The sequence below is a fragment of the Petaurus breviceps genome, unplaced genomic scaffold (assembly GCF_028583685.1).
Source record: "Petaurus breviceps papuanus isolate PSGF00001 unplaced genomic scaffold, PetGlider_PUasm1.0 138, whole genome shotgun sequence".
NCBI classification, from domain to species: domain Eukaryota; kingdom Metazoa; phylum Chordata; class Mammalia; order Diprotodontia; family Petauridae; genus Petaurus; species Petaurus breviceps.
The window spans coordinates 13,708,571-13,732,241 of NW_027185694.1; the positions used below are offsets into that span (position 1 = coordinate 13,708,571).

Here is a 23,671-nt window from a genome sequence, read left to right on the forward strand (position 1 = left end):
GTGACTTGCCCAAGGTCACATGGCTAGTTTTTGTGTTAAGTGTCTAAGGCCGGATTTGAACTCAGGACCTCCTGACTCCAGGGCCGGTGCTCTATTCACTGTGCCACCTAGCCACCCCCCTTCTGTTAAATTTCAATTGTGACAATAGTAGGTATTTCCTGAATGTTTGTTGAACTGAATGTTTCACAAATGATATGCCTTAAAAAAAAAAAAAGGTTAGGGGCGGCCAGGTGGCTTAGTGAGTAAGAGCACCGGCCCCAGAGTCAGGATGACCTGGGATCAAATCCTGGCTCAGATACTTAGCACCACACCCAGAAATAACTTGCCGTGTAACCTTGAGCAAGTTACTTAACCTCAATTGCTTAAAAAAAAAAAAGAGGTGGTTTTGATTTTTTTAAGCAAACATACACATCATATGGGCAGCTAGGTAGCTTAGGGAATAGAATGCTGGCCTTGAAGTGAAGAAGACTGATCTTCCTGAGTTTGAATCTGGCCTTAGACACTTACTAGTTGTGTGACCCTGGGCAAGTCACTTAACTGTTTTTCCTCAGTTCCTCATCTGTAAAATGAGCTGTAGAAGGAATTGGCCAATTACTATAGGGTTATGAAAAGTCAGATATGACTGAATAACAACAACACAGTATTTATGTTGTGATCATTCAAAAATATCTAATTGTTGCAGATAATGAATAAATATTAATTCAATGAGATCACAGTTTTAAATGGCATTTTATAATAATATGCTCCTGGTAAGTGAGCTATAACTAAACAGGCTTTTCTCTAAGAAATAACATGACTAAAACTACAATGATATTTTTTTGATAGTAAGGTTAGACTCATGTAATGAAAAATAAACTTTCAGGTGAAATTAAAATGAAGAATAAAAATAATTTCTTACTTTATATCTTATGGTGCCAGACTATATGTTGTAAAAATACCAATAAACTTACCAACCACAGGAAATATTCCAAGGTTGTGTAGTCATCAGGTAAAGAGATTCCATCCAAGAGGAAGGACAGCAGTTCAAAAATCAAATAGCTACATTCACTACATTATGCAGTGTCTATAATCCAAGCTAATAGTACTAAATAAAGTATGGAATTGGTTCCAAGAATAAAGGTTAGTTATAAGAGAAAACTGGTAAGGTTGAATCTTGATGATAAAAGTGAAATATCAAATTCAACAAGTCCTATAATACTAATCAAATAATAAAATAAAATTTCTACTTAATTATACTTAGGAAGATTTCAGCTGCTTAAATAGTAGGATAAATAATGACTAAGGTGAATAAAAATTACAGATAACTTCATCATTTCTCATCAATCACAATATGTTTGATTTAGTAAAGATAAAAGATAATTCTAATCTATAATTTCTGAAAATTTACATATTTTAGGTTAATAGCTAACCTGAGTGACAAAAGATAATTAATTTTATATCTGATGGAGCTTGAAACAAAAATTATAAACTTGACAGTTCAAAATTTAAACATGTGACCAGCATTCTGACTTACCTCGTTTTCCTTCAAATACATCATTTATTTCTCTGAGTAATGTTGACATGTCACTAATCTGAGATTCCCAAGCTTCACAAAACACATCTAGATTTTCTTTAGCAATCTTGCTGGATGGATGCAATGTTAAAGTTTCAGCAGCTGAAATTATCTGAAGAATATATACTATTTGTAAATGAATTTCAAAAAGTTTCCTCTCACTTTCTCATCTTCAATCTCTCCTTAAGTAACTACAAACATGGTTAGTTCTACCCTCAAATTCACAAAACTCTTACTTGCCATCCCCTCAAACTATAATCCTAATTTTTTTTTCCTTTTCACTGCCAAAACTCCCGACTCATTCCTTTAAATACTGCCTCAAACTTCTTCACTCTACCACTACATGGAAACCTCTATCTCAAAGACTGCCAATGGCCTTCCCTCAGTCCTCACTCTTCTTGACCTTCAATGTAACTCTTGACATTGTTAACCAGCCCCAATTCCAGAAGACTATTTTCTCTCTTGGTTTCCATAATAATGATTTCTTTTGGTTCTCCTACCAGTATACCTGTTCCTTCTTTGCTGGCTATCTTCTGTCTTTTTCCCTTAGATATTTCTCAAGATTCTATTCTGGGCTCTTTTCTTTTCTTATTTTATACTCTTTTCCTTGTTGATCTCATTAACTTCCATGGCTTCAATTTTACCTCCACAATACATCATCCATTGTAGTTCAAGCCCTAATCCCTCCTCACCAAGATAACCTCCCAGTGAGCCTTCCTGAGATCCAGTCTTTCCCCTCTCCAGTCTGCCAAAATAATCTTCCTAAAGTACAGGTTTGAATATATGACCTTCCTCCTCAAAGTCTTTCAGTGGTTTATTATTACCTTTAGGATAAAATACAAATTCCCTAGCCTTGGATTTAAGGTCTTCCACAATCTGGCTCCAATCTACATTTTCGGCCTTATTTCACAGTACTCTTGGTTCATGCACTCCATGTTCTAGCCAAACTGGACTTCTCTGAATTTAAAATTCTACCTCCCCCCTCTGTGTCTTTGTATAAGCTGTTCCCCACGTTGGGAATGCACTTCTTCCTCATCTCTACTTCTCAGAATCCTTACCATCCTTCAAATGTCAACTCAGTCCATGGGCACCTTCTCTTTGAAACCTTCCCTGAGTCCCCTCAGTTGTCAGTGTTCTCTCCCTTCTCAAACCATGTTGTATTGACGTATCTGTGTGTGTGTGGTATGTCCTTTTTGGCATAACCTACTTTTTAAGGGCAGGAACTTTTTTTATATCTATCTAGCACCTAGCACAGTGCTTCGTAAAAAGATTGAATAAAAATTTGTGGAACTAAACTGTTTTTCATGGTACTCAAATGTTACAGTAACCTGAGATTTAAACTCACTGGAATGTCTGAAGCAACTGAGGTAGGTATGATTAGAACTAGTTCATGTCCAAACCATACCTCCCTGGAAATGCCATCAACCCTGAAATACTGCTACTTAAAATAATAACGGATTTTTTTAAAAAAAGGTTAATGTCTGAATAGGCTGTTTAAAAAGTGGAAAATAACTTTGCCTGAGAGTGATCCTGGGGTCTAAGGGTGTATGTCAAGAAGAGATGACACCTCATCCCAACTCTACACACAGCCTGTAAGAAGTGGTTTTACAGACAAGATGAAGGCAACTTATGCTAATATGTTGTAATATATGATTAAAAAAAAAAAAGCCTCCCTTGGATCATGGCCAGGGGAGAAAATACAGGGACTTTTTATGTTACTGTGAATCTAGTGAGAGGTGGTAGAATACTTGGGCTAAATTATATTCTTTGCCTTGTTGAAACACCTACTTTCTCTACTCTAGCCTAATCAACATTTAGAGCTACACCTCAGCTGGTTGTCTTCAAGGTAGAATCTAGTTAAAATAACTTTTTAGTTGGAATAATATGGCAATCATAATGATCAAAAACCTTGGAAAAACAGCATTCTATTTCTGAGCTCTAAAATTTGAAAATCATTTGATCAGGTGTAAAACTATATTATGTGACTAGCACCCTATAGTGGGCACTTCTTGCTGTTTTAAAACATACTGCCCATAACAATTAAAGTTTAACAATTACAAAGCTATTTCAGCATCCGAGGATGGGTAAGTCATTCAGTTTCTCTCAGTGACTCAAGAATCTTTTTATGAGTTGCTGGTTTTTTCTTTTTCTTCTATTCCCAAGGCCTAGCACTGTGCCTGACCTATATAGAAAGTCCTTAGTAAATGTTTACTCTTTGACTGACCATGAAAATTATAAGATGAGATTCTATGACAAGATAACTTTGTTTTACAGCCTGTGTGGGGAGGGGCTTCTAAGCTAATTTGACAAAACCAAAAAGCATCTTTAAATTAAGGCCTCATTTAAAAACACCAATGTCAAATGGATGTCAAACTCACCCACGCAAACTGCTATAGAAAGATCTCATGGTTTTTGTATTTTGAAAATAAAATATTTCCCTGTTACTTTGAACTTGTAGAGATAGCACCTGAAATTTCTCTCCTTACGGCAAATATCCTTAACTTACTTGGCAGGAAAATTCAAGACTAAACTTCTGATTCCTAGAAAAATATTATTTAGAAGAAAAAAATCTAATGGCAATCATACCTGCTGACCCGTAACCTGAAATGTCTCTTCTGCATGCATACAAGTAATTTCAAGGGGTTCTGTTCCCGATATATGTCTTAACAATCGACAAGCCTAGAAAACAACATTTTTACAGTTTAATTAATTTTTACAATTTAATTTACAAATTCACACTACAGCAGCTAGAACTGTGAGAATTTGGTTCAATTAAGTGTAAGTAAAAATTTTTAAAAGATCACATATATGAAACTTACAAAACATTATAAAAATAAGTTCATGACTGTGTTCCAGACAATTGAGGTTGTTGGAATTCTGACCACAAAAAACCCAGAGATGCTACAATAATGCATGATACTGAATTTTAACATTTTTTCCTGTTTCCTGAGGACATTTTGGCAGAAGGTAATATTAACAAATAATAAAAGTTTATTAAATAACAACACTGGAACTCACCTCAATAAGTTGTTCTTTCTGTTCAGACAGCTTACAGGTGTATTCTGCCAAACCTTCTAAGTTTCCTTCTACTCCAGTAATTTTTAATGCTTTCAAAATTGCGTGATCCGCATGGTGCTTTAGAAGATCTGTTGCAAGCAATGTTGCTGCACTGTGGAGCTTCATTTGTTGTAATAATGGTGAGAAACAGACAAGTAAGGCTCACTAACCACTTATCAATATTTTAAAAACCAAATATATTTGTATTCCATTTCACCCCTAGGTTTCAGAGAAGCTGTGGAGGAAAACTGGTAAAGTGGCATCTTGCGGTAAAACTAAGTGTGTATAACTACACGTAGTGTGGTAGTTCACAAAGCTTTAATTTTTTTTCATTTTTCATTAAGCCCTTTCTTACATGGTTCATCTTCCAGCCAACACACTGCCACACCTGTCAGAGTACATGAGGAATGCATCAACTATCCTGGAGGGTGCACTTGTTAAGTACAGACAAGAATCCAACTAGGATGGCGGCCAGAGGTCATCTAGGAGCCTTTTCACAACCTAAGGAGAGCTAATAGGACAAGAGAGTTAACAAGCTCTTTTGTTTCTCTTGGAAGAACTGATGATTGTCCGTAAGACTCAAAGGGACATTTTACCAGTGATAGAGGACTATTCACTTCTACTTTTCTCAGTGAAAAGGGTGAACCACAAGGGATGGTTCACTTAGGGAACAGTCAAGGATGGGCATGGAAGAAGGGAGGATATATTGGGAAATGACTATGATATAAAAAACATAAGGCATCAATGAAACTTTCCTTTTGTTTTTTGGAGGGGAAAAGGCAAGGCAATTGGGTTTGACTTGCCCAAGGTCACACAACTAGTAAGTGTCAAATTTGAAATCGATCTCCTGACTCCAGGGCTGGTGCTCTATTCACCTAGCTGCCCTGAAACTTTCCTTAAAGAAAGCTAATGAGAGATTTTGATTTAGACCTTGAGTTGAGATTTTTTTCAGGGAATGGACCTATGATTTCATTGTTGTAAGGAACTCCCAGGAAGTATATATATATATAAACTGCCTAAATCTGCAGCTGTTTTGTGATCTATAATCTTAGTTTAATGAGGACATTGAGGGGCTAAAGGATTTGTCCAAATTCACAGAGCCATTCTATGTAAAGAGAAGGATTTGAAATTTGTTCTTCCTGACTCATCAGCCTGTCCTTTAGTTGGAAATAAACCTTAAAATTATTTGTTCGTTTTTTTAAAAAATGGACACCTCTAGTGTCCAAAGGTAGTGGTACTAGGTCGAATACTTATTTGAAAGAGAAGAATTTTTCCTTTGAGGGGGGAAAATTATTCTCTATTGATTTAAAAAAATATCATGGGGGACTCACTCCTGATATTCATGCACAGTATGGCTCTAATTTTTCTTCTAGATTACTTCAACCCATGTGCACCAGAAAGCATTTTTTTTTCTTTTGTGTAACTGAGATAGAGGGACAAAAGAATCAGGTAAAGCTGAGTACCAGTTAGCCCAGTAAAAATCTCATTTGAGTCAAAAGTCTCAGTTCAAGTCTGTAGTAAATTAATTGAGACCTGTAAAGGATTTAACATTTGGTAAAGGTAGCTAGACAACGCTTGCCCCACTGTACTGTGCTAGCTTCATCAGAGTCTTATTTTTTAAACCTAGCCATCTGATACACGTTAAATTGAGATAAAAGTTACTTGCTATAAGTTTTAGAACTGGAAGGGGCCTTAGAGGTCATCTAATATCACCCTTCCATCTAAAAGATGAGAAAACTGAGACCTTAGAACATTACCTGATTTGCCTGAGGTCATGAAGGTGGTAGCTGCCTAAAGTATTGTTATGAACCCCTTTCCTCTAACACTTGCCACTCCCCTCTATTGCCTCTCCGATGCTCTGCTGCAGATTTTTTCAGGAAAGTAAATGCAGCTTGTTTGTGTCCTTTGAGATTGCTTGTAAACCATTAACTCAGCCACACTGTAGGCTAGAATATATTCATTTAATAAGGTTGGGCCTTTCCTGACTTTCCCCCAATAAACTGAAAGACAAATCCAAATGGTTTATTTTTAATATGATATAGATATTCTGTGTAAGTTTTTAATTTCAGAAAATATCAATTATTTATACTTTAATATGGAATCTTAGAGGTAGAAGGATTCTGAAAGACCATCAACTGAACATTTATTTATTAAGGTACAACTATGCACCAGCCATGGTTGCCAGATACTAGAGATACAAATATAGGACACCTAGTTCAAACTATACCTGAACAATATTTCCCCTCTACAACATTTCCAACACATGGTTACCATTTGAATATTAGTAATAAATTGCTATAATGCCTTAACTTTTACACATCTCATTTGATCCTCACAACAATTTCATGAAGTATTACTATAGTAATTATCCCCATTTTACAGATAAAAAAACTGAGGCTCAGAGAGGATAAGTGACTTGCCCAGAATCATGAGACAAATAAAGATTAGAGGTGGGATTCAAGCTGAACTCTTTCTGACTTCATGTAGTCACTTTCTATATAATGCCATATTTTCTCTAATAAAAGACCTCCACCACCAAGCTAAACTCCAAGAAAGGTCAGTGTTCTAATTGCTGGGAAGCTTCTCCTGATTTTGCCTTACAATTTACCCTGCAATTTCCACTCATTGTTCCTCGCTCTGCACTATGGAACCAAGCAGAACAAATCTAGTCCTTTTCCCAAATGCTTACACATCCCTAATTCCTTGGTCAGCCAATCCTCAATATGACATGATCCCGAGGCCCCTTTTTTGTGGACAGTATCAAATACTGCTCATCATTCTAGCTTATAAAGAACATTTTGGAACCTGAATCTATGAACCAACATGTGAGTTACACAGGGGTTTTTAACCTAGGGTCCATGATAGATTTCAGGGGGGCTGTGAACTCAGGACTTCGAATATTTTGATAACTATTTCTCAATAAAACTGTCCTTTTAATAATATATTCTAGAATTTTGATAGGAATAGGGTTCAAGTTTACTGGTTTGTAGTTTGTGGGTTTCGGTCTCTTCTTTCTCCCCCCCTTACTTAAGACATTCACCCTTCATCAGTCCTATGGCACCTTTCTCATAACCTTTCCAAGAAAACTGACAGTGGCTCAGAGATCATATGACACTTCTTTCAGCAGCCTAGATGTAGTTCAACTGAACTTGGTGACTTAAATTCTTTGGAGCTTTGAACTCCTCATCTATAAAATGGGAAGAACAAAAGTACTTATCCCAAAGGAAGGCTGTGAGAAACAAATGAGAAAATATCCACAATTGGCTTCTGTTTTCTCTAAGAACAAGAATCTTTAGATTAGAAGCTGAAACCCACAGTAAAAAGTAATAATACATATGTAGTCCACTGAGGTTTGCAAATAATTTTGTACAAATCATCGTTTCACTGATCCATACAACAACCTATGAAGAAGATGCTATATTGTTCCCATTTTATAGAAAATGAACCTGAGGATTGGTACAGTAGATTCTTGTTCAGATATGAGTTATTCTAGAATTCAGAGGTGTCAAACTTGCCAGAGCAAAACTCCAGAGTCAAGGACCAGATTAAAATGTGATTGGGCACTTTTTTGCAATCTAAATAAAAATAAATGCAACATAGATAATGTTCATTTGTGGTTTCTAAGTCACCATGAATGCTGCAGGGATCTATTTCTATTTGAGTTAGCCTACATAGGCTTAGATGACCACAGAGGTCCTTTCTAACTGAAATTCTATGGTTTTATTGTTCTTTTGTGTTAAGATGACTTACTTAAATTTGTAGTACATACTGGTATTTAGCATATAGCTACACGAATGAAGAATTTAAAGAGGTTAAATGTCAAACTGTACTTACCTCTCTTTTAAATTCATTCATGCTCTGGCTTATTTTTAATATAGCTATTTCCAGATCTTCCATGACATTCTTTGTCTTCTTGCTTTGCTAAAATGAAAAAAAATTCTTATTCCCATTATCCGTTTAAACCAATAATAATTCTGATTCTGTGAAATACAATTTTAGGTTGGAATTTTTAAATATTAGAATTTACTGAGTTATGTTACAAAGTTGCTATGAGGCTTTAAATTTTTTTTAAAGCCTATCATTCTTCAAATTTCCAATGTGAAAGCTTAATATGTACAAAGCCAAACTCATCTGCCCTCTGAAATTAGTTTTTCCACATGACTTCCCTATTTGTATTAATGGCATCACCATACACCATTATTCCAGTTACCCAGGCTCAAAACCTCAAAGTAATCTGACTTTTTCTACTTCATGATTCTGCAAATTTACTCATTTACCAAATCCTGCCAATTTTACCTCTGCAAAGTCTCTTACATATATTTCTTCCTTTCTATTTCTGCTATCATCACCATAACTTAGGCCCTCTTCTTTTACCTGCATTAATGTAATACTCTCATGACTGATATCCCTGCTTATTGTCTCCCCAACTGCAGTAATCCATTCAATCCACTGCCACCATATTAATCTTCTTAAAGCACACCTCTGCTATTATTCTCCTACTTACATTATCAACCCTTTGTCTATTAACTTAAATCCAAACTCCTTACCTAAACATTACAATATAGTGAAAAGAGCACTGACTTAGGAGTTAAGAGACCTGGGATCAAGTAATGGCTTCAAACAAGAATAGGGTGTTCCAAAAGTCTTAGTGCAATTTTAAGGTTTTAGTTCTCCCAAAGTTGAAAATACCAATTCCTATTGCTAAAGGAGAAAAAACAACCCCCCCCCCTCCCGTTTCTTCTAGAGTTACAGCACACAGAATGATCTGTTCTGGGATAGGTGAGCACAGAAGAATAAGAAGGAAGATGGCAAGCAAACCCCCTCTCCCCAAATACTTGAAAACAAACAACAAGGAAAAAACATGCTCAACAGAAACTGTGATAAATACAAGGTAATGCCAGACAAGCAAAAAAAGGAGAATAGTGAAGAAAAAAAAGGAAACAGTACTTACTAAAGACTTTCTATGATTTCATCAAGTAAAGGATATGCCAAATTAACCACATTTTGTAGACCACTCAAGGTCATTCCTGAGGATATAAATCCTCTAGTCTCACTATGGGGTCCAAAACGGGCAATGAAGTTTAACTTCCACATACCATAATATTTTAGGGGGAAAAAAACCTGATATAGACTTTATTTTAATACAAAAAGTTCTTCTTGTTTGCATCCACACTGAAACCAGTTGCTGCAATTCAATTATAATTTGGTTTAATAACTCCAAGATGCACTTCTTGTGCCCATGGCTGGTGGAGGGCATAATCAGGAAAATCCTTAGTATATTCCATCCAGTTTCATCTGTAAAGATTTTGAAGGTTAACACTGTGCTAGATTTTTTGAGCACCCTGTACTAAAGGCCAGAAGAATTTTATAGTGATGTGCACAGAGTCTGCTGTTTGTGTTTCTACAAGTAACAAGAAAAATCTGTCTTTTTATGAATATTTGCCTTTAACCTACAGGAAAAAAAATAAAAGGGCTAGAGGAACACATTTCTAAGACTGAAATATTCCTTGAAAAAAATGGAAGAAGGGATTTGTAGAGGAAATAAAAAAAAAAAAAGGATATGAAATGACAGTGGAATTTTCACATTTTGTATAATGCAAGAAAAACCACTGAAATGTGGAGTTATGTAATAAGACAGGGACTCTTAACGTGGCATCTCTGAACATTAAAATTTTTTTCCATAACTGCATTTCAGTATAATTGGATTCCTTTATAATCTTATATATTTTATTTATTGCATTATTTAATGCATTTAGAAACATCATTTTGAGAAGGCGTCCATAGGCTTAACCAAACTGCCAAAGAGGTCCATGACATAGCAAAAAATATTAAGAATCTTTGTAACAGAGGTAGGGACTGAACTATCTTTGGGAAAAGTAGCTTTTTGTGCTCTATGGAAGAATATGGATCCATAGGTACCATTAGGAGAAAGGTAACTTATCAGAGGACAAAAAGGTTAAGTATAGTGGTTGACCTTCCTTGCTGAAGGGTATAAGGCAGCTATTTATTGAAGTGACATAACATACAGTTTGACTATTTTCCCACAGCATATGGGAAGGTCGGGATAGAGAATCCTATGTACCTGTGGTGATTCATGCAAGTATAAATGATATCACTCTAAGAATCTGATAAAGTAGTGCTAAGGATAATGGACTTAAGACTTAAATAAACTGGTTTTCCTACCAGGCTGCCCTCTTCTGGACTTCTCCATCATGCCCTGGAAACCTCTCCAAGGCTGACAGATCACTTCAGCCATGGAATTCACACCTTGAAAGTATTCTCTGCCCTTGGGTTCCCTCATTCAGCTTGGAGGGTGTAGGGCTCTTCTCAGAACCTCCATTTAAGGAGAGTGTCCAGGCCAGCCATATCTTCATTTCCCACCAGGCTGTACTCTATAGATTTCTCCATCATTCTTTTCACTCCTTTCTTCCACACAACCTTTTTAGTTTCCTTTTATGCAATGTCTTCCCTATTATAATATAAGCTTCCCATTATAATATAAGTTTCTTGATCAGAGACTGGCTTTCTTTTTCCTTTATTTGTGCTCTCAGTGCTTAGCACAGTGTCTGGCATATAGTAATCACTTAATAAATGTTTGTAAATTCACTGACTGACAGAACTGGTGTTTTCATCATTGTAAATGAGGGCAGGTAGGGACTTCAGAAGATAAAGGCAAATTAGGAAAAGAACACAAATGGTGTTTGAGGACACGATTTAAATGTCTGGCCTGATGGCTAAAATATAGGAATAATGGGCTCCTGATGAGGTGTGGAGTTTATAGAGAGCTGGATAAAATGTCTGCTTAGAGTCTTGCAAATCTAATCAAGGGAGATTTCAAGTGGAAAGGAAGAGGGGGAAACAGAAAAATCCAGTAAAAAAAAAACCTTAACAACCCTACAACATCAAATATCTACATAGAAATGCACAAATTATGGATAATAAAGAGAATGAACTAGAGATCCTAACACAGGGAAGAAAATACAGCCTCAGAGGTATTAAGGAAACTTGGGATAGGACTCAGGACTAGACTATAACTTTTTAAATGTATATTTCATTCAAAAGGAATAGAAGAGAGAAAGGGGGAGAGATTACGGTACACGGTATATTTAAAAAGACAGACTAACTATAAAGAAATTCAGGAAGCCAAAAAGAAAAAAAAAACATGGTACAGAACAACTGATTGAAGATTGATGGAGGAAGAAAGAAATGATGATGTTTTAAGTTATATTATAAACCACTTGGACAGAAGAGGGAATACTATGAGGATTTTAGTAAACAGATTACAAATCTGGCATGCAAATATAAAACTAGCAAAGGGAGAAATATTAGTACAGTCATCTACTATTTGATAAAAGCAGAAAAATTGACAAATTCTTGACTTGTTTAATGACAATTTTATCTTTCAAAAGACAGAAGGAATAGCTGGAAGAAATGCTATTCTGGACCTGATATTAAACCAAAGAGATAAAACAAAGAGATAATAGCTGAAACAGAAATGACAGAAAACTAGGGTGAAAGGGACCACTCTATCCTAGTTCATGATAGAGGAGGTAAGGAAGCCAAGCAGGATTTTGGGAAAGGAGGTTTTTCAAAGGGATCAGTAATAGGACTGGTAGGCGATAATAGTCCAACATTTTGTAGGATAAGTCAGTATAAGAAGGATGAGTAGCTTTCATGAATAAGATGGTGAAGACATGGACAAGTATGAATGGTGAGGAACTATTTAAAGAATTTAATGTGCTTACATGGAGAGCTCATTAACCAACTCAGATTTTAAAAAGACAAGTATAGAAGATGGAATCAAGGGGAAATAAAGATGGATGCAAGAATAAAGAGAGGTTGGGAGTTTAAAGTCCAGAATGATCTAAGGCTGCCAGTGCATGCTAAGCAACAATATAGCAATTTTGGATTTTTTATATTGATTGTAGGGGCAAGAGAAGAATCAAAGAAGAGATAGGACTGTTCTTGAAGTACATGGAATGATAGCAATGGAGAGTGATAAGAAGAATAAAGTATTCAACTTACACTTTTTCTTGCAAGGACTCAGAAGAAAAAAAAAGGAAGAAAGTAGAAATCTAAGATAAGAAGAGAAATTAAAACACTACCTAGCTACTGCCTTTCTTGTGTTAAAGTCACAAAGATCAGATGAACTATACGTTATGGTACTGAAAGAAATCACAGATTTAAATCCTGAGCTACTTTGAAAGATCTTAGAGAAAAGAAGTGTCCCAGGACCAGAGGAAGAAAAAGGTCCCAAATTTTAAAAAAGGGAAGAGATTGTAATCTTCTAATTACAATACCTGTTACCTTTACTTTTATTCCTGGCAACATCCTAGAATGTTACTAAGGATAATTACGAGCAGTTAGAAAAGGAAACAGTGTTTATTAAAAACCTGTCATGACTTCATCAAATATAGGTTATGCCAAATTAACCTAATTTTCTAGACCACTAAGGGTTATTCCTGAGGATCCAGGGGTGGGAACCTGTGGCCTCAAGGCTACATGTGGCCTTCTAGGTCCTCAAGTACAGCCCTCTGACTGAATCCAAATGTCACAGAACAAATCCCCTTAATAAAAAGATTTGTTCTGTAAAATTTAGACTCAGTCAAAATGTTGTACCTAGAAGGATACATGTGGTCTTGAGACCACAGGTTCCCCATCCCTGATACTCTCTGGTCTTACTCAAAACTCAGTCCTGTTAATGAAGTTTAACTTCCACATACCATAATACTTGGGGAGGCAGGGGAACTGTTTACATAGACTTTATTTTAATACAAAAAGTTCTTACTGCTTGCATCCACACTGAAACCAGGTGCTGCAATTCAATTTTAATTTGGTTTGAGAGCTCCAAGATGCGTTCTCTGTGCTCATGGCTGGTGTAGGCAGAATCAGTAAAATCCTCTGTATGTTCCAAGATAAGTTTCAACATTGTTGAAAGATTTTCCTTAGACTGAAAATAAAGATTCTCTCGAAGAGCTTCAATAGTCATCTGAAAAATAGAATTTATACTTATATAAATCTTATGGAAATTTATACTTACATAAATAAATTACAGGCACAAAATAAAATGGGTTCATTTTAATTTTCATAAGATCAAATATCTCTTGAAAAAATTACCAAATTATACTGACTAGTCCGTTAAAATTTTTTTCTATCTAACTTCCACTGGGCCATCACTGCAATACAGAAAACCCTTTATCAGCTATCACATCCTCCAATGAGTGTTCCAAACTTTTTTTGCTACTCAAGGCCCTAAATACTCAGCAGATGAACTCATCTCCTACTTGAACTTTCCTAGCTTCCCATCTCCATTACTCTGAATTCTTTATATGTACAGTATTCCTTCTTTCCTTCTAGTCTCAGAAGAAAAAAATATTACTTTTTCTAACTAAAGCTAACATATCTAGCCTTCATGTCATCCTCAGGACATCTATCATATCTGCTGGTACCTTGCTGCATCAGTCATCCTATGGCAGTCAGTCACACAGGGTATTGGTTTTTCTAATTCTAATCTCACCTCAAATACTTGCTATTTATGTGAACCTTACCTATAATTTAACCTCTCTGTACCTCTCTGCTTTCTAGTTCATCCCTCATACTACTGGAAGCAAAATCTTCTCTATGCATACCTCTCCTCTGCTCAATAATCCCACTATCTTTCAACTGTTTACTAAGTAAAGCACATTCTCCTTTTCTAATGATCAAGAACCCACCAGAAACTGGTACTTTCCTACTTCTCCATTTTTATTTTATATTACTCCCCTGCAAGCACAGACGTCTCTAACCAAAATGTTCTCCTAGGGAACTATGCCTGTAATTTTCTTCTTCCTTCTCATTACTTGTTGAATCATTATCCATAACTCTCATAGCCCACCTTAATACCACCTTGGCCAGGAGGCTACCTTGATACCACTTTCAGTCAACTTTTTCCTTTTTCCTTCTCCTACATCACATAGCTCTTTATCTTGCACATTTCTAATGCATATGAATCATTTTATGTTATCATAGCCAATGTGTTATATCTCCTTAATAGACTTTAAACTTCATAAGGGCAATCCAAGTTTTTAATCTTCCTTGGGACCTAATATAGTGCTATCAGATATCCTTAGTAAGTGTTGTTTGAATTTAGCAAATAACCCAGATATTTATTATGTGAAAGATATTGTGGAAGTAGCCAGAGACCTGGCCTTGGAATCAGAAAGACCTAGATTTAAGTCCCACCATATGTACTGGCTCTATGACCCTAAACAAGTGACTGGACCTCTAACTCAGTGCCCCGGGCAATTCTTTAAGAGTGTAAGTCTTCTTAAAGAAAAGAGGCTGACTTGCATTGATCTCAAGGAATTTCCTTAACTGGGAGTCCTCTGTATCAATGAAATCACAAATCCAGTTCTTATCCTATTTATTGTGTTATTTGCTCTGTTTTGCATAGTAGGAGATACAGAAAAGGTAAAGTCTTTGCTCTCAGAGAGTTTACAATCTAGTAAGGTCAATAAGAATGAATGAAATAACCATAACTGTAACAAGAGGTAGTACAGAATAGTGGAAAGAACATAGACTTTAGAATTAGAAAATCAAGGTTTCAGTCTCACTTCTGCTGTGCAGAATACCTCAACTTTTGCTGAAATTCAGTTTTGCTATCTGTAAAACAGTAACAACAATATTTAAATGACTCTCCACATAGGATTACTGCAAGGATCCAATGTGATAATATATAAATTATTTTGTCACTGTGAAGTTTTATATAAATGTAAGCTATTATTATAATCATAATCAAAGCTATTATCCTGTTTTATTCCAGTGAATAAAATGAGGATCAACTAGTAGAAGTTTTGGGGAGAAGATTTTGGCTTATCACAAGGAAGAAGTTCATAAAGATTAGAGTTATCCAATAGCAGAAGAGGCTGCCTTGAAAATAATGAGAGTGATTAATTCCACATCACTGGAGGTTTTAAGCAGTAACTGGCTGACTATCTGATGGGGACAGATTGTATTGTAGGTTAGACAACTTGATCTCTAAAGTCCCTTCCAACTCTAGAATTTTATGACTGCATACAATATGAGTTCAGAGAGAGGAGAGATCAATATGGGTTAGTGGAGAAAGTTCCATAGAAGAGATGGAACCTGACCTGGGCATTGAAGGATTTGTAGGATAAACTAGGAGGTGTTATGGAAAGATAATACAGGCAAGGGAAATGTACGAGGCACAACAGAAGTTGAAATGAGAATATTATACATGTGAAGGATAGAGAGGAAAACTATCTGAAATTATACATTAAGACATGCAGAGAAAAACTGGAGTAAAGCCCTATTATTATAGCCAGATGGAAGAGTCTGGGTGTGATATACCTAGAGAGATATGGGAAGTCACTGTAGACTTTTGAATAGTTAACCTTCAATGGAAGGCAATATCCAGGATATTTACTTACCCAGAATGTCTCTGTTAAACATAATATATTACCAGAATACTGGAAGTAAGTTATTTGGAATAGTCAAGAAATAAAGTGATATACATAATTTTAACAAAAAGAAAAAGTGCCTAAAAAGTTTTTGTACAAAGTCAATGCAATCAAGATTAGTAGGGAAGCAGAAAACTGGGAAACAATATTTATAAACCATGCCTCTGATAAGGGTCTCATTTCTAAAATATAGAGAACTGAGTCAAATTTATAAGAATATAAGTCACTCCCAAATTAATAAATGGTCAAAGGATATGAACAGGAAGTCTTCAGATGAAGAAATTAAAGCTATCTGTGCTCATGTGAAAAAGTGCTCTAAATCACTATTGATTAGAGATAATGCAAATCAAAACAATTCTGAGGTACCACATCAAACCTATCAAATTGGCTAACATGACAAAACAGGAAAATTATAAACGTTGGAGATGTGGGAAAATTGGAACTGATGCATTGCTGGTAGAGTTGTGAACTGATTCAACCATTCTGAAGAGCAATTTGGAACTATGCCCAAAGGGCTATAAAACTGTGCATACCCTTTGATCCAGCAATACCACTTCTAGGTATGTAACATAAAAGAGATTATAAAAATGGGAAAAAGATCCACATGTACAAAAATACTTATAGTAGCCCTTTTTGTGGTGGCCAAGAGTTGGAAATTGAGGGGATGCCCATCAATTGGGGGATAGCTGAACAAGTTGTGGTATATGAATGTAATGGAATATTACTGTGCTATAAGAAATGATGAACAGGCAGACTTCAGAAAAAGTCTGGGGGGCGGCTAGGTGGCACAGTGAGTAGAGCACTGGCCCTGGAATCAGTAGGACCTGAGTTCAAATCCGGCCTCAGACACTTAACACAAAAACTAGCTGTGTGACCTTGGGCAAGTCACTTAACCCCAATTGCCCTCCAAACCCCCCTCCCCCCAAAACAGAAAAACCTGGGAAGACTTATATCAACTGGTGCTGAGCAGAACCAGGAGAACACTGTACACAGTAACAGCCACAGTGTACAATGACTGACTTTGATAGACTTAGCCCTTCTCAGCAATGCAAGAACCTAAAACATTTACAAAGGACTAATAATGGAAAATGTCATCCACATCCAGAGAAAGAGCTATGGAGTCTGAATGCAGAGTGTAGCAGACTATTTTCTTTTTTCGTTTTGCTTTGCTTTTTCTTTCTTGTGGTTTTTCCTATTCGTTCTGGTTCTTCTATACAACATGATTAATGTGAAAGTATGTTTAATGGAAATGTATGTGTAGAGCTTATATTGGATTGAATGCTGTCTTGGGGAGGGAGGACAGACAGGAGTGGGAGAAAATGTAAAAAATATGGAATTTAATGCTGAAAACTAAAAATAAATAACTTGGGGGGGAAAAAAAGAAATGATGAGCAGGCAAACTTCAGAAAAACCTGGACTTTCATGAACTGATGCTGAGTTAAGTGAGCAGAACTAGAACACTTTACATAGTAATACCACATTGTGCTTATCTCTACTTACAATGTAAAGACCTAAGACAGCTCTAAATGACTCATGATGGCAAATGTTATCCACCTCCAGAAAAAGAACCATAGAGTCTGAATGCAGATCAAAGCAGACTATTTGCTCTCTCTCTCTCTCTCTCTCTCTCTCTCTCTCTCTCTCTCTGTGTGTGTGTCTTTCTCTTTCGTTTCTTCTTTCCCATGGTTTCTCTCATTGGTTCTAATTCTTCTTTACAGGATGTAATGGGAATGCAAATTTGGAAGATCTTCCCTGCCCCTAGGCTAAAGTGCACCAGAAGCCTGGGGAGGGAGGCTTGTTTTTCAGTAGATACTTCTTGATTGGCCAGTGAGTCAATAAGGTTGTTACATTCTCTGAGCCAGGAGAAGGCTATATAAGCCCTGATGTGTAGCTTTGTTTTGGGACTCACTTTGAGAAGTGTTCTGTGATTTGATCTGAATTCTGGGAAGCCGTTGTTGAGAGTCCCCCGGCTTTGAAAAACCCAGAATGTGGAAACCCAGATGTTGACTGGGTATGGATGTAATGGTTGGACAGTTTGGAAATCTGTCTACTTGATGTTTCTGTCTTGATAATTATGCCTGTATACTTTGAGGTTCAGGGTGCTGACCTTTTCTCCTGAACAAGGTAAACGATATATGTCTGACTGATTAAAGTAAGCTTGTTAACCCATTTTGAGTTGCTTTCCTTTAACAAAGCAGATCCAAGAACCTGTGTGAGCAGGCACCCTGGGGACACTGGGGTGCTTGCTGCTACACAGGACTAATGTGAAAATATGTTTAATATGAATGTATATGTAGAACTTGTATCAAATTACATGCCATCTTGGGGTTGATGGATGGGGAAAAAATTTGAAACTCAAAATGTTATGGAAGTGAATGGTGAAAACTAAAAATAAATAAATAATTGAAAAGAAAAAAGAAAACCTGCTTAGGTCTACCTCAAATTAAACTCCATAATATGAATTAAAAATAAGAATAGAGTTTGGAAATCATATAAATTAAAGGAAAAAACCATTATGAATGTTTTTCAGCGTGAAGTTAATGTGCTTATTTTAATAAGTGTGTATCATCTATTTTTATGACCCAGCAATACTATGGCCTATGCTTCGAATGGAATTATTTTTTGAGTGGAAGAGACTGATTTCATGATTGTTGTGACTTTGTGACCAACAGCAAAAACAGCTAACAGGAGAAAATGTATGGTCATATGCCCATCTGTGAAGTTGGAATCTTGATTTATTAGTACCACAAAGAAAAGGCTGTGCCAATACCAAAGCTGGAGAGTTTGAAGACAGTCTTGTTGTGGTCAATACTCTTTCAGTAAAGTCCAAGAGAGTATTTCCTAATTTGGACCTAACTCTGGTTATTTATTTATCTAAATTATTTGAAAAAATTATTTATTTATTTTTAGTTTTCAACATTCATTTCCACAAGATTTTGAGTTACAATTTTTTCTCCCCATCTTTCCCCTACACCCCACCCCAAAATAGCAAGCCTACTGAATACCCCTTCCTCCATTCTGTTATCTTTTATATCCTCCCCCATCACTCCCCTAACTTTCTAGTAGGGCAAGATGAATTTCTATACCCCAGTGCTTGTATATCTTATTTTCCAGCTGTATGTAAAAGACAATTTTTTTAAACATTTGTTTTTAAAACTTTGAGTTCCAGATTTTTTCCTTTCTTCCCTCCTCACCCGCCCCCACTGGGAAGACAAGCAATTCAACATAGGTTGTACATGTGTAGTTATCCAAATTATTTCCATAGAAGTTATATTGTGAAAGACTATATTTCCCTCCATCCTATCCCGCCCCCCACTTATTCTATTTTCTCCTTTGACCCTATTCCTTTTCAAAAATGTTTGCTTCTAACTAGCCTCTCCCCCAATCTGCCCTCCCTTCTATCATCCCCCTGCTTATCCCCTACCCACTTTTTTTCCCTATAGGGTAATATATCCAATTGTAATTCTGGTTATTTAGATGTATACAAATGCATACACACATATTTATATCCTTTGTGATGGTAGATGGTGATTGGGTTTTAATTTAACGCTCTTTGAGAAAATACAAATTCCCTTCCTAAGACCATGCTCACCACCAAAGCAATTAACTGGTATTTTTTTTTTTTTTTGCTATTGAGATATTTACATTTTTATTTTTTTTTAAGTGAAAAAATTATACTTCAACTTTCACTCAGAGACTTTTCTCTCTGGAGAAAGATAGCATTTTTCTTCACAAGTCCTTTGCAATTATCTTGGATCAGTGTATTAATCAGAGTGTTTAAGTCTTTCACAGTTGATCCCTATAACAACACTGCTTCTACAGTATACAATGATCTCCTGGTTCTGCTCACTTCACTCTGCCATCAATTCATATAGGTCTTTCCAGGTTTTTATGAAATCCTCCCCCTCATCATTTTTATAGCACAATAGTATTCCATAACAATCATATACCACAACGTGTTCAGCCATTCCCCAATTGATAGGTATCCCTTCAATTTCTAGTTCTTTGCCACCACAAAAAAGAGCTGCTACAAATATTTTTGTGCATATAGGTCCTTTTCCTTTGATCTCTTTGGGATACAGACCTAGTAGAGGCATTGTTGAGTCAAAGAGCAGGCACAGTTTTATAGCCCTTGGGGCACAGTTAATTGCTCTCCAGAATGGTTGGACCAGTTTACGACTCCAACAATGCATGGATGTTCCTATTTTCTACACTCCTTCCAGAATTTGTCATTTTCCTTTTCTGTCATGTTAGCCAATCTGATAGTTGTGAGGTATTACTTCAGAGTTGCTTTAATTTGCATTTCTCTAATCAGTAGTGATTTCGAGCATTTTTTTTGATGGGCTATAGATAGGTTTGATTTCTTCTTCTGAAAACTGCCTGCTTATGTCCTTTGACCATTTATCAACCGGGGAATGGCTTTTATTTCTATAAATTTGACTCAGTTCCATATGCATTTGCAAAATGAAGCCTTTATCAGGGAACTTGCTATAAACATTTTTTATATTATTTCATTGTCTAGGGTAGCTTTTAGCAAAATATACTTTTCCTGATTATTTCTTTTAATTAGGTCTATTTTTGCTTTAGCTTTGTCTGATATCATGATTTCTACCTATATTTTGGGGTTTGTTTTTTTGTTATTTTTTTTACCATTGCAGAAGCATAATAGATTCTGCTCCAACCCCTTATTTTAAGTGTGTGTGTGTGTGTGTGTGTGTGTGTGTGTGTGTGTGTGTGTGTCTTTCTGGCTCAAGTATGTTTCTTGTAAACAACATATTGTTGGATTCCAGTTTCTAATCCATTCTGCTATCCACTTCTGTTTTATGATAAGTTTATCCCACTCACATTCACAGTTATGATTACTAATTGTGTATTTCCCTTCATTCTATTTTCTTCTGTTTATCCTTCTCTCGTTTTTCACCTTGTCCCTCCTCAAAAGTCTGTTCTGCTTCTAATCACTTTGTTTCTTAATCTGTTCTCCCTTTTAACATCCCCTATACCCTTTCCCTCATACCTCCTTGTTGGGTAAGATAGATTTCTATACCCAACTGAATGTGTATATATAATTCTTCCCTCTTTTAATCTGAGGGGATAAATTGGGGAAAGGTTAAACAAGGTATGGTATATGAATGTAATAGAATACTATGGTATTGTAAGAACTGATGAAGGGGGTGATTTCAAAGAAATCTGGGAATACTGATATGAACTAATATAGAGTGAAATGAATAAAACTAGAACAATTTATATAATGACAATAATATAGTGAAGACAACTTTCACAGAATAACTAACTCTGATCAAGATAATGAGCCACCATGATTCCAGAGGACTAATAATGAAACATGCTATATACCTCCTGGCAGAGAGGTAAAGGACTCAGAATAATGAATGAGACATATGTATCACTTATATGTGTGTGTATGTGTGTGCATTCTGGAGATGGTCAATGCAAAAATCTGTTTTGCTTGACTACATGTGTTTATAACAGAGGCTTTCATTTTTCTTTAGTTCCCAATGCACGGGATGAGAGAGAGAGAGAGAGAGAGAGAAAGGGAAGGTGAGTTTTTGCTGACTGAAAAGAATAAAACATTATAATTTAAGTAAACTTAAGGGTTTTTTACCACTGTGTAGAAGTTTAAGAATCACTGGCATAGATATTAGAAATTCATCATATACTTGGCTTTTCCCACATCAATAGTTAAACTCTTGAGTTTATCTCATGTAGAAGACTGTGCAATGTATGCACAATGAGGCTGTAACACCTTTTATACTAAAGAATTGTGTAACAGTAATAGCATAAAGAATGGTATCAGAGAAATATAGGAACAGAAAAGGTGTGCTTATCATGAGAGAAGGATAATCAAAAGATAGGTTTTATGCTTCAATGGCATTCGTATAAAGCCAAGAACTTTTGAAGGACAAGAGTTGGCTGCACTGGATTTGAGATGTACTGGAGAGAGTAGCTTTCATATGAGTAAGATCACAAATTTATGGAAATAAATGCTTAGAGCTCATATATGAATTAGTCTTCTATGATAAACCAATTTTAAAAAAGTCTTAATTTAGTATGTTGTAATCACCACTAGTTGGACTGAGTTACCTTCAAGTTTTTAAACCAATAGCCTCAAAGTATACAACAGTGTTCTAGAGCTGGATCTGGTCCTCTATCTCAGCACAATTAATGAACTGCTTTGCCTAATCTAAAAGTTCTATCTATTGGTACATAATGGTTTCAAGCAGGAAATGACTTCTCTAACAGCAGCCATATACATACCTATATATGAACTTCATTAGAGAAATAGAAAGAGTATAACATTTTGGTCAAAGAGAAAAATTCAAATGTTACTGAGAACCCAGAGGTGAAAATGCAGTCAATTATTAAAAACATAGATATTACTTATCTCTGTAAAGCTTCTATCCTAAAACATGAACCCATGGACATTGTTAATAAGAGAAAAAGGGAATGGAAAAAAATTATATTTCTTTCTTATTCTTACCTTAAGTTCTTTTATGCCAGCATATATACTGATAGATGATGTTTCATTCTCTCCATTTGGTCTACAGTCTGTTACAATTTCAATTACTTGTTCTAAAGCCAGTTTCATTCGATGAAATACTCCCCCTTTATTTTTACGAGCTGATTCACAGTTAGGATGCCTAAGACATGTCTTTAAAAAAAACATGTGAACTTCTTTTAGGTGAATGCTTACATAATATTCAGAAGAATATATGAATTTTGTAACTGAGGAATCTCTCTATAGTGATATGAGGAATTAAAGGAGTAATACTAATGCATCAATGTAAGCAATTAATTTATTTAGTACATATCAGGTGCTCCATAGATATGTATATAAGGAGTAAGCATGTATAGTAGACAGGGCTTAGAGTTAGGAGTTTTGGATACAAATCCACCCCTAAGATACTTCCATAAAATAGGGATAATCATAATTGCACCATATAACCCAAAGGATTGTCCTGGAGAATGAGAACTTTCCTACATATTTCATGTCTTAGATTTCTTAGAATAAAGTTCTCCTCTTAAGAGTACAATTTTTAAAATTTCAAGTTTTAAAAAATGATATAAAAAGAAAAATGATGCAAACTACCAGTGTTCTAAGTTCTCAATACTAAAACATTAAAACCACTAACTTTCATATTACCTTTGAAGCTGTGAGAAGCATCATAGTACACTTCTCAAGAACTGCCCGAGCTGCTGCCATTTCTGCCTTTTTCTTTTCATCTTTCAAATCCTAAAATGGAATGAAAATGAAATTACAAACATTTCTGAATGACTACAGAAACAAATTCAACACCTGAATAACTTCTTCACTTAAGAAAAAGGACTTAAAGATGCTATAATCAAAGGAAATAAAAATTTTTTATTTTACTTTTCCAACTTAATAGTATTTTATTTTTTCTAATTACATGAAAAGATAGTTTTCAACATTCACTTTTATAAGAATTTGAGTCCCAATCCTTTTTTTCCTTCTCATCCCTGCCCCCCTCCCCAAGACAACAAGCAATCTGATATAGGCTATACATGTATAATTATATTAAACATGGAAATATGCATTTTTGAAAATTATCACCAGGTTGTGTTCCAA

The 23,671-nt window shown here is 35.6% G+C and overlaps 1 protein-coding gene across 2 annotated transcripts in view; it reads right to left on the minus strand.

Moving 5' to 3' along the window:
* CTNNAL1 (catenin alpha like 1) overlaps window positions 1-23,671 on the minus strand; it is a 98,622-nt gene that overhangs the window by 25,371 nt on the left and 49,580 nt on the right. For both annotated transcript variants that reach the window (XM_069105964.1, XM_069105955.1), the window contains exons 5-11: window positions 23,228-23,317; window positions 22,565-22,735; window positions 13,398-13,598; window positions 8,444-8,530; window positions 4,571-4,729; window positions 4,139-4,231; window positions 1,514-1,664 (exon numbers count right to left, since the gene is read on the minus strand). In XM_069105964.1, the coding sequence (XP_068962065.1) occupies window positions 1,514-1,664; window positions 4,139-4,231; window positions 4,571-4,729; window positions 8,444-8,530; window positions 13,398-13,598; window positions 22,565-22,735; window positions 23,228-23,317 (952 nt within the window). The remainder of the gene's footprint in view (window positions 1-1,513; window positions 1,665-4,138; window positions 4,232-4,570; window positions 4,730-8,443; window positions 8,531-13,397; window positions 13,599-22,564; window positions 22,736-23,227; window positions 23,318-23,671) is intronic.